Genomic DNA, 11,757 nt, shown 5'->3' on the forward strand with positions numbered 1-11,757 from the left:
AATAATTAAATATTAGAATCAAATAATGCATTAATAAGATAATTTACAATTAAGTCTAAGAATAAATGCAATGCATGAAATATGGTGTAAATATGAGTTTCAACTATGATAAAGACATCAAATCATGCATGTATGAATCAAAATAGTGTAACAAAATCATGGTTATCAGTGTTACACTTGTTCCTACTCTTTTTGTATTCGATCCCCTCTTCTGGTGGTTCTGAAAGAGGTTATTATTAGATTATCTATCAATAGGTCCGTGTGACCTAAGTCTTGGAGTAGGAGCCGCCGAAGGTTTCAAACCAAGTAAAACCAAATGTGTGTTTTTATTTTTTTTGTTTTCTCGTTATTTCGCTGCATTCATACTTAGTTTTAAAAAGAAATAGAAAAGTTTTTGAAAACCATATAATTCATCCCCCTCACGCGCGTCTCGATCTAACAGGTGGCTTTAAGGTTGAATGGGCGAGGACCTAGACTAGAGAAGAATGAGCTTCTTCTTTCTCTCTGTGTGCACCAAAGACAGAGTAAAGGGAATGTTATAGCGAGAACTAGGGAAGAGGTTCTTGGTGTAGACACTCCGACACTCAAGTCAGTGCGGTGGCCGAGCGGAAAAATGAAGAAGATGAAAAGTAGTTGTAGCAAATATATATGTATACATCTGAGAGCGTACCAGAGTGTACCTAGCCAACGGAGATGACATCTCTTTATATACCACCTCTCATAACCTTCTTAATCATGAGGTGACAGACAATGTCGAGTGTTAGAAGTTGTCGAGCAAGGGAAGACATACAGCTGGTGAGATGTACAGTCACCGTATGAGGAATCTTCCGTTATCTGTATGTGTACTGCTTTTGTAACTTACGCTATTAATGAGGCGGTTAAGGGAATATGCTGTCACAATGTGTCTGATGGTGTAAGATGTAAAATCACCTTTGAAGGAGGTTCTATTGAATGCATATGTTATAAAAGAAGAATATTTTTTGACGAATGATTGTTACTCTCTGATAGGTTGTTGTAATTCTCTAACAATGTTGTCTCCTGCAGATATCCCGACCGGATCTTTAACATACCGACTGTATATTATATTGACAGATCGATATATAAAAAGCGGGATACTAAGTCCCGTAAGGCTGTCCAGCCACTAGGTCGCTCAGTTATATATTATGTGATGTTGGGGATGTGATGTTGAAACAACAGGGAGCCAAGTCTTATAGGTTCGGCTGGTTATATAAGCAACCGATCATATACTGGGATACTTGCCTTTGAAGGATGGAGAACTGAGTCTCGAGAGATTCGACTGGTACTTTGAGCCGATCGTTCATATGAGGAGACCTGCCCCTATAGTGATAACTTGAGATCTGGGAGTCCGATCGGATCCCTATCGAGCTAGGGTAGCTGGGTACCATAGATACGACTGGCACATTATGGTTGACCAGTTTCATAATGAAAATTACCTTATGTTTCTGTACATATAGAAGACAGGAATGATGAGTTGTATTTGACATTATGACTGACTAGCTATTTATTGAGAATCACACTATAATAGTGGAGGATTGTATCTCGTACACTTGATCGATGCATTAAAGCCGATTGAACTTGCTTTGTGTATCATTAGGTCCCTTAAGTCCGACCGACGCTTTGGCTGGTCACCCTTATATTGAAAGCCTTAGCGCTGAGTGGAGAGCGAAGTCCTGTTGAAAATGACACGCTAGCTGCTATTTCTTCTTAACTTTGACTGTCACCTTATTTTAATTTTAATTATCACGTCATATATCCACTCACATCCCGTGTCAATCACTTTTCCTAAAGAGTAACCTTTCGAAGACGTACGAAAATTGAATAGAACTGCACCAATATCTTTAGCAAAAAGAACGGCAGAGGCTTAGCCACAAGCAGATTCCTTCTCTCCATCACCTCTCTAGTGGCCTCACCAAGCAGTGTGAAATCTCTGACCTCAATCGAACAGCAAAGCGGTGTTCCCTTGGCTTCACAGCAAGGAATCTAACTGGAAGCAGTATAATTAAGTACCAAAGCTGGAGTTCAACCGCCGTCCCTTCCTCTCTCAATCATCTCCAATGGCAGTAAGCATTCATTTTAAGTTTAGAACAAATTTTCTGGTTCTTTGAGTTATTCGAGTTTGATACAAATCTCTCCAATACAGTTGGTGGAGTTGAAGGTAGGGATGCACTGCGACGAGTGCATCAAAGCCATCAAGAAGGCCATCAAAAAGATCGAAGGTACCCTTTTTTTTTTTTTTAATAGATTTGCAGTGGAATTGGATTTTGAAAGATCAATGATCTTGACTATATCTTTTTTCTGAGTCTGTGCAGAGGTTGAGACCTACAGAGTTGACGCAGAGCTTAGCAAGATCACTGTGACTGGAAATGTGACATCAGAAGAGGTGATGAGGGCGCTGCAAAAGATTGGAAAGAATGCTACTCTGTGGACTGAAGACTGAGAAGGCTGCTGGCGGCTGCTGCTTCTCGATTATAAATAAAATGCGCTTCTAAGTACTAATGCTCATGGAGGTGTATCTATATATTTTTACAAATACTAATAATAGAAAAACCTCCTCCCGGAAATAGAAAAAGATTATCATTTTTAATCAATAATAGTTAATTGAACAAAAAGAATATGTGCTTAGAACATACAGAGGACACGGTTCGAGGCACATATTCATGTTCTAGATGTGTCCTTGATGAAGTTCGCAGTTTTAAAGATCATGAAATCTTTTTTAAAACGATAAAAGAGTAAAGAATAAAGGTTGGCATATATTAACACTATTTAAAGTTTTAAAATAAATCAATTACATTAAATTAAGTTGACTTTGAAATTTCGAAAAGGGCACACTGCAACCTGAAATTAATAATTATTTTTAAATGTGTATTCCTGTGAGAAAATGATCCAACTATCTGTTCGCCCACTTTTAAAAAATACTACGAATAATTATTTATCTGCCACGCTATATTTTTTTAAAAATAAATTAACCAATACTATTTAAATATGATTAAAATTTATTAAAAAAGAATTTTCAATATTTAATGCATAAAAAATGAATGTTTTCTGATTTGGGTTGAGTCGATGGAGAGGTGGGAGGCGGGCCCAGGCGTGTTCCAGAAACGTTGTCACCGGATGGTCCAGATCTGGGCCTCCCAGTCTCAGGTACCACCTCCCCCCGTCCTCAACGAATCCCCGTCGCCTAACGCCTCCGCCTCCCCGTTAACTGAGCCACACGAAATTCGTCTATACCCGCGGTCGCCCTGCCACTTGCACGGCCTCGTGAGGCGGGACTCACAAATTTAGTCACGGGTGCACTGCGTGACGTGGAAGATAAAAAAAAAAACGACAGTGGCAGCCTCCCCGAGATGCAACCGCATTGAGTACTCCGGAAGAAGTCCTTTCTGGTACGGCAGACGTCAGCGGCGCTTTCGCTTTCCTTCACCCTTGCTCCGCCGCTTTTCCGCTTACGCTCACCTCCCTCGCCTCTTCCTTCCGGGGGAGGTGATCGCACCTGGAGGATTCCCAGACACCGAAGACCTACCGTCCCCAAATTAGTCCTTTTTTTTATATCGCTTTATTCCGCTACGCGTGATCTCGCGTTCGTACTCGTCCGCACTGTCCTTCCCCACATCGACCCTCTCCCACATGGTACGCTCCGCTTAATTTCTGCGAATTTACTTTTTTATCCCTGCTGGCCGTCCTCACCGTACGGAATTTTTCCGGCCGCGGTTCCATTTGTGCTCTCGCTTCTTGACCACCGTACGACTCTGTTAGCACCTAGGCACATGCCTGTGCTTTCCACGTTCTCCGGGTCCTCTTGTCGTGAGGGCTTTTCGGTAATTTCAGTACCTTCTTCATCATAAACGCCCACCGTTTTTCTGTTAGCAGCTGCGTCTCTCTCTCTCTCCACTGCTTCTCACGCTTTATCTTGCTGTTCACCGTTGTAGTTGAAGATCAAACCTTGAGCGGCGTAGGTTGGTGGAGGAGGGCGATTGCTTTCTTCCATGGCCGAGACCGTTGGCAATCTTTGCCGGAAGATGCACGGCGGCGAAGGGTTTGACACCCTAACCCTCGATCTCTTCTCCAGGGCCCCGAGTCCTGCTCCCTGCTCCTACTCCAAGCCGGCGAAGCGACCTCGAGTCGACGGTGCTGTCACTATGGGGAAGGACGAGGATAGACAGAATCCCTTCGATTTTCTGTCTGAGGAAATTCTTTTCCTGATCTTGGACAGCTTGGAATCCGAACCGCTGAGCAAGAAATCGTTCTCGCTCGTATGCAGATCTTTCTACACCGCCGAATCTTGCCACCGTCGGGAACTCACGCCGCTCCGCTCTGGTCTCCTTCCGGCTGCCCTCGCTCGCTACCCCTCTGTCGAAAAGGTGGACCTCTCACTCTGCCCTACTGTTACCGACACCGTTCTCTTCTCTGTTGGGAACTGCCTACGGTCGTCGCTGCGCTCGATTGATCTTTCGCGGTCCAAGGGTTTTTCGCATGCTGGGATCGAGAGCGTGGTGGAGAATTGTGCGAATCTGGTAGAGATGAATCTGTCAAACGCCACGGATCTGAGCGATGCGGCCGCTGCCGCGATTGGGCGAGCGAGGAATCTCGAGAGGCTGTGGTTGGCAAGGTGTAAATTGGTCACGGATATGGGGATTGGATGCATCGCCGTTGGCTGCCAGAAGCTGAAGCTACTCTGCTTGAAATGGTGCTTAGGGATTTCAGATTTGGGGGTTGCGTTGGTGGCTGTGAAGTGTAAACAACTACGCAATTTAAATCTTTCCTTCACGCTGGTATTCTCTTGTTCTTGATTGGATACCATTTTTTTCATATATTTTCTGCTAAAGATAGTTGAAAAGATTAGCAAATTTATGTTCGTTAGGTCTCCATGGACCTATTTCTGTCTCTTCGAAACAAATAACTTATAGGCTTTTTTTTAATTGAGAAAGAGAAAACAAAAGGAGAAAAGCTGGCTTGAGTTTAAGTCGATATGATCTGATTTGTTTAATTTAGGCTTTCTATCAATTCTCTGTTCGGATTCAAAAAGACCTAAGTAAATCTTTCTTAAGAATCAATTCTTTTTTCTTGTTCTGCAGGTAACAGGGGCAGGGCTTGAAGTAGTCCTGCAATTACCATATCTTGAAGATTTGGCTTTAGTTGGATGCCTCTGTATAGATGATGGCAGCCTCCTATCTTTGAAGCAGGAGTGCAAGTCGCTACAAGTATATTTATGATCCCTTTTCAATTCATTATGCAGAAGCAATTATCTATATCTTAAAATAAAAGTTTTTCTTTGTTGACGAAACCTTTGAAAAAATGTTGTCAACCAAGCATTTTTTTTCAGTGATGCAAATTATCTTCAAGTAAGAGTGATATAAATGAGAGCCAAAAATCTATTGTCATGTTGTTGTATTTGTTCTTCAATTATATTTTTTCTATTATGAAATCTTGCTAGCGATTACTTATCAGCTCAAATTTTATTGAATGTAGGTGCTAAATTTGTCAAACTCTCAACCTATTAATCATGCTGGATTGTCTTCCTTGTTAAATATCACTGTAGGTTTACGCCAACTAAACATGGCATACTGTTGCATGGTAAGATTCATACATTATGATTAAGTTTCCTCTTAATTACAAGCTTTTCTGACCCTCTTTATGAATTTGTGTTTTGTGCAGGTAACCCATTCACTTACCAGTAGCTTTCGAAAGCTCGCCAAATTGCAGTCTGTCAAGTTAGATGGTTGTGAAGTCACAACAGCTGGATTAAAAACAATTGCAAACGCCTGTGTATCTTTGACTGAACTTAGCCTGAGAAAGTGTTCAGGAGTTACAGATGATGGTCTTTCTTCTATCGTCATGAAAAATAAGGGGTTGACTAATTTGGATATTACATGCTGTGGCAACATAACAGATCTCTCCCTTGCTAACATTACTAGTTCATGCACTTCCCTCATCACCCTTCAGATGGAATCATGCACTCTAGTATCTAAGGAGGGTTTCCGTCTGATTGGTCAGCATTGTCACCTCCTGGAGCATCTTGATCTCACAGATAACGAATTGGATGATGAAGGTTCTAATATTGTTGAAACTAAGTGAATTTTCTAGTTTTCACTGTTGAATTTTCTCATTATTGTTTTACATGCAGGACTAAAAGCACTCTCAGGATGTCACAAGCTGTCAATCTTAAAAATTGGCATATGCTTTAAAATTAGTGATGAAGGTCTTATTCACATTGCAAAAAATTGTCCAAAGCTCCGAGAGCTTGATTTGTACAGGTTAGTCAGGTTCTTTTGTCTGTCTTTCCATCTTTTTAGTTTTTGATCACTGGTTCGCACACCATATTGGATGTGAGATGATCCCTGTTTGTGGTGGGAGTGACAAGGTTAAACGCCTTCCAATAGAGATTTTATACAGTTATACTAATTTGAATTCCTGATACTAATTTGAATTCCTGACCTTTGGTCGAAAGCCCTCAAGATCTAACTCGCCTACTACTAAATTAAGTAATTGTTGATTCTCTTTCTGTCTTGATGTCAACATAGAATGTACTAGATATAGGATGACAGTTCATACAATATAATGAAATCAGCTTGAATGTCATATGGGTAATCTCTAAATATAACTCAATTTAAGATATCTAAGAAAATAGACTTCCATTTAGAAGTTGTCTGTTGCAGGTATCTATAGTAACTTTGTTCTCCAAGGTTTGCGTATCTTTATGTTGATTCTATTTAACTAATTTGAGTTTTAATGCTTCAGATCTGCAGGAATAAAGGATGCAGGTATTAGGGCAATAGCTCATGGCTGCCCACAATTGCAGATCACCAATCTAGCATATTGTACATGGATAACAGATGCTTCACTAAGAGCCTTATCAAAGTGCTCAGATTTGAACACACTGGAAATTCGAGGCTGTCCTCAAGTTTCCTCTGCAGGTGTTGTAGCTATTGCTGTGGGCTGCCCTAAACTTACAAAGCTTGACATCAAGAAATGCTATTATGTGAATGATGGTGCAATGCTTATTCTTGCACGCTTTTCTCGGAATCTTCACCAGGTATTTAAGTGCTGTATTTCTTTAACATTGTGCTCTCGGTTTCTAGAGTTCGCCCTAACTCTTCATGACATGTCATTTGCCAGATAAACTTGTCTTACTGTTCGATAACCAATGTGGGACTTTTAGCACTCGCAAGTGTTGGCTGCCTCCAGAACATGACAATTTTACATTTAAAGGGGCTAACACCAAATGGTTTGGCAGCTGCTTTGTTGGCATGTGGAGGTCTAACAAAAGTGAAACTCAACTCCTCTTTTAAACCGTTAATTCCAAGGCCTCTGCTTGAACATGTAGAGGAACGGGGGTGTGTGTTTCAGTGGATAGACAAGCCTTTTCAGGTACCTTTTTCATCTCTTGTCCAAGAAACCTGTACTTAAACTATAAATGCCAATAGTTGTTCAATAGATGCTTATATGATGGGTCCTTGTCTTGTTGAGTTGTTCTAATAGATTAGGTTAAAAAAATAAAATAAAAAGTAGATACAGAATTATTTAATACCTTCTTTAACGGGATCATTTATTCATTTTGCATCTACATATGGTCTTGATTATTGAAGATTTTTCCTTGCTAGGTTGAACTGGAATCGAGCGAAATCTGGACGAAGCAATTGGAGGAAATGCGTGCTTGAAGAAGTAAACCTCTGATAAATCATTTGTCCACTCTTCTCGTCATAACAACAAGATAGCAGTACTATCAAATGCTAGGAGATATCTGATACATACATATCAACATAAAATCGTTATACCAAATCCACTACTGTGCCTGACAGTTTAGATAGGGATTTGACCGTGCAGACAAAAAATCACACGTCTTTTGTTGTTGTGTTTTTGCTGAAGTTCTAGCTCTAGTTAGTCATGAATTAGGTTGGTAGATGAAAATTATCCACAAGAGTGAGTTCTGCTATCTTGGATTTCTCCAGCCAGTCACCAAGGAGCTTGACTGTGTTACTATCTGCCGTCCGTAGAAAATCTCATCCGAACTGTTGCTATCTGACCAGCAGCAAAACTTTCTTCTACGCTTCTGATAATTCCACTCAGCAAATAGTTGGAATTCAGTCTTCAGAGTGTTAAAGAAATATGAATTTTGTAGCATTTTTAGTAATCTCATTCTTGTATGATGCTTTCACTGGTTTACTTGATGACGGCTGCCTTTGCATTCGGCAGTGAGCTTTCGTCTTCGAGAATCCATATGCGGAAGGATTTTGTTTTCTACAGAAAGAAAATGATCCGAGTGGGATGCAGATTCCAAACCTGAATCTTTTGGGGTTGATGACTAGTAGTCCTGTCGACCAAAGTGGTCTAGGACCCAAACCTAATGGTCTCCCAATCTGGTTCCCATAGATTCCATAGATATTGTATGTTAGGCCATGTTGGAGCTTATGTCCTTTAGCGACTACCTGGTATGGCCCAGGTTCACTATGCGGATCTTGCTCGATAATACACTTCAGATTTATAGCACAATGGTTGAGCCATATAGAGTTACTGAAGCAAGACTTTCGAATTCAAAGAGGAATATATATTCAGATATAAATTTAGGAGAATTCTAAGATATGATTTTATTTAGCCTAATTATATATTGATGATACTAATTATCATCCAAAGTCCGCAGCAACTTCAGACGCAGTTTGAAGAGTCAAACTAAAGAGCGCGGTGCGGGATCAAGTTCGAGCAATGTTGGTCTTATTTAGAAAATGAGGAAAATTGACAACTCCGTTTCCTTGGGACCAATAACACCTATGCCGCGCTTTCACGTCTCCCGACGTTATCACGAGATTGAGTGCGACATGTCCTCTTTCTGCGTTCCTTCCCTCTTCTTTATGCGACCCAACAACAACTCCCCCTCCCGTTTCCACCCAAACAAACCCTAATCCACTCCCTCGACTTCCAACTTCGAACTCCTTGCAATTTGCCCGTGATCACCACTCGGCGCCAGTAGCTCGCGAAACACGCAGAAAAATTAGGAACCTACGCGAATATGGAAGAGAACGGTGAGGAGAAGCTGATTGCCGCCGTCCGCCACATCGCCAAGACGCTGGGCCGGACTGAGACTATGGCCGATGACATCCTCCAAGTCTTTTCCTCTTTCGACGGCCGATTCTCCCTCGACAAGCTCTCCTCCGACCGTCCTCTCCCTCACCGTCGTCCTCCCGCGGATTCTCCCCCATCTGCTGCCGTAGCCCCCGCGGTTACTGGCGGTGGACGAGAGGCAGACGACCATCGACCACTCTCCCTGGAGCGCACCATTCGCACCCTCGACCGTCAGATCTCCCGCTTCGTTTCCTCCGACAGCCTCATCTGGTCTGACGCTGCGGATGCTGCTGCTTTCCTTGAGGCGGTTGATGACCTACTCGCTACCATCCACGACCTTGACTCTCCCTCCGTCCCGGCCGATAAGCCCCTTCTTGACCGCGCCGATGATCTGCTCCAGCGTTGCATGCTCCGTCTAGAGGAAGAGTTTCGCGCCATCCTTGACCGATCAGATGGTGCCGTAATTTCCACGCCACCATCTCATGACTCGGACTCTGATGGTGGTGACGCGGACGATGACCGCATCCCCGTCGCTGCCCCGGTTGACGACTATAATCTCGTCATCGATGCCCTTCCGCCGGGCTCTGTCGCTGATCTCCACGCCATCGCCCGCCGGATGGTCGCGGCTGGGTTCGGCCGCGAATGTGCGGAAGCCTACGGAGTTTCCCGCCGAGGATTCGTCGACGAATCTATCGCCCGGTTAGGCCTTCGCCCCCGCCCTGCTGATGAGGTTCAGGCCACTCCCTGGCCTGAGCTTGAGGACGATATCGCCCGCTGGGTCAAGGGTGCGAAAATGGCCTTCCTAATTCTCGTCCCCAGTGAGCGCCGCCTCTGCGAACGCGTTTTTGCCTCCTTACCTCCCTTCGCGGACCTTACTTTCGCCGCCGCCTGCCGCCCGGCAGCCGCCAGCCTCCTCTCCTTCGCAGATGCTGTTGCGGCCGGCCCACGTGAGCCCGAGCGCATTTTCCGCCTTGTGGACATGTACGAGACGCTCCGCGACCTCCTCCCTGAACTCGACCACCTCCTCTCCGAACAGTACTCTGTCACTCTCCGCGCGGAGGTTGCCGCGGCTCACAGGGCGCTGGGAGCAGCGATCCGGGGAATATTCGTCGAGCTCGAAAACCTTATTCGTCGTGACCCAGCCAAGGCCGCCGTGCCTGGGGGCGGTCTCCACCCGATCACTCGCTACGTAATGAACTACCTCCGAGCAGCGTGCGCCTCCCGGCGGACCCTCGAAGAAGTTATGGACGAGGACGCTGCTGGTGCTGGCGTTCCGCCCGATCGCCACCCGCCCTCGTCCTCCTTGTCTCTTCAGGTAGCGTGGATCATGGACGTGCTCCAGTCCAACGTCGAGGCCAAGTCGAAGGTATACCCGGAGCCACCCCTCAGCTACATCTTCCTGATGAACAACACTCGTTACATGACCCAGAAGGCTAGTGACTGCGAGCTGGGGGCGCTTTTGGGCGACGACTGGATCCGGCGACAGATAGGAATGGTGCGTCGGTGGGGCCACGACTACCAGCGGACGACGTGGACCAAGGTGGTCGCGGTGCTGCGGATGGATGGCGTCAGCGCTGCGGCCACCTCCTCTTCGGCTGCGGCCGTGAAGGCGTTGCGGGAGCGTCTACGCGTGTTCAACAACTACCTGGAGGATATATGGAGGGTGCAAAGCGAGTGGGTAGTGACGCACGACCAACTCCGGACGGAGCTGAGGGTGGCTGTGGCGGCGCTGGTGCTGCCAGCCTATCGCAACTTCATCGGCCGGCTGCGCGCCACTGCAGATTCCGGAAAGCTGGCCGACCGCTACATTAAGTACAGCGTAGAGGACGTCGAGGCTAGGATCAACGAGCTGTTTGAAGGCGTTCGTCGGCTGTGATAGCTACTTTATGTTATATTTATGAAACATACATAATACATGGTGTTGCATGTTTAACTTGTAGTATCGGAGCCCTCAGCACTTCCTGCAAGTAATTCAAGGGTGAGTTCAACGATATCCTAATGTTAAAATTGCAGGTCTTTCCTTGATTACTTGCTGTGCAGCTTCGGTTGCAAAAGCCTCCAGCTTTGGAAGATCAATTTCAGAGTTGTGGAGATTCTCTGTTTCGGAGTTCTGAGCTGCTCCTTCGAAGTTTGGCCTCCGAAATCGGATCAGTCGGTGAAAATCGTCTGATGCATTAGAAAGAGCTGCCTCGTCTTCCACTGAGCTGTTGCTGTTACGTTCGCTAGTCGCTCCGGTGCCGGTGTGCGCCACTGTCTCACCAGCCCAGTCGTTACAGCATCAAAGCGCAGCAACCCTCCCTCCCTTTGCTTCTCTTAATTCACACTGTGGTAACGTTCTGTGCTTCGAATTGAACTAATATACCACTGGAGTTTTGATCTATTGATTTCTTTTATTTCTCTTAAACTGATTGATGAACACAACTTTCAGGTTCCCTGTTCTTTCATTGTGTTTGAGGTTTTCTTGTCACTGACCTAGTGGTGATGTTTTTAGCTCATCGATTTTTCTGGACGGGCTTCTGTTTCCTTCCGATCATGGAAGCTCGCTGAATTATGTTCTTGTTTTTATTTGCTTGCTCTTTGCCTTTTTCCTGTTCGAAGAGAGGCCCACTTTCACCAAACCATTCAATCTTAAATCTGGTTTTACTGTTAAATTCTTAATCTTAAATGAGCATCAGTATGTAG

The 11,757-nt window shown here is 44.6% G+C and overlaps 2 protein-coding genes across 3 annotated transcripts; both read left to right on the forward strand.

The window, feature by feature from the left end:
- The first annotated feature begins 3,733 nt into the window (after window positions 1–3,733).
- LOC121967797 (F-box/LRR-repeat protein 3-like) lies at window positions 3,734–8,149 on the forward strand. 2 transcript variants are annotated; one of them, XM_042518250.1, is made up of 9 exons: window positions 3,734–3,836; window positions 3,948–4,790; window positions 5,094–5,219; window positions 5,488–5,592; window positions 5,674–6,067; window positions 6,143–6,272; window positions 6,757–7,051; window positions 7,135–7,386; window positions 7,620–8,149. In XM_042518250.1, exons 2-9 carry the CDS (start codon window positions 4,005–4,007, stop codon window positions 7,674–7,676), a joined length of 2,145 nt encoding a protein of 714 aa, XP_042374184.1. In that variant the 5' UTR covers window positions 3,734–3,836; window positions 3,948–4,004; the 3' UTR covers window positions 7,677–8,149. The 2 variants fall into 2 exon arrangements, with proteins under 2 accessions (XP_042374184.1, XP_042374183.1); XM_042518249.1 differs by lacking the exon at window positions 3,734–3,836 and having other exon boundaries at window positions 3,888–4,790.
- A 643-nt stretch (window positions 8,150–8,792) lies between these two features.
- LOC121967798 (exocyst complex component EXO70B1-like) lies at window positions 8,793–11,455 on the forward strand. The gene has a single exon (XM_042518251.1). The coding sequence runs from the start codon at window positions 9,023–9,025 to the stop codon at window positions 10,949–10,951; it is 1,929 nt and encodes a 642-aa protein (XP_042374185.1). The 5' UTR covers window positions 8,793–9,022; the 3' UTR covers window positions 10,952–11,455.
- Window positions 11,456–11,757: the final 302 nt, after the last annotated feature.

This window comes from Zingiber officinale, chromosome 3B, assembly GCF_018446385.1.
Source record: "Zingiber officinale cultivar Zhangliang chromosome 3B, Zo_v1.1, whole genome shotgun sequence".
In the NCBI taxonomy this organism is placed as follows: domain Eukaryota; kingdom Viridiplantae; phylum Streptophyta; class Magnoliopsida; order Zingiberales; family Zingiberaceae; genus Zingiber; species Zingiber officinale.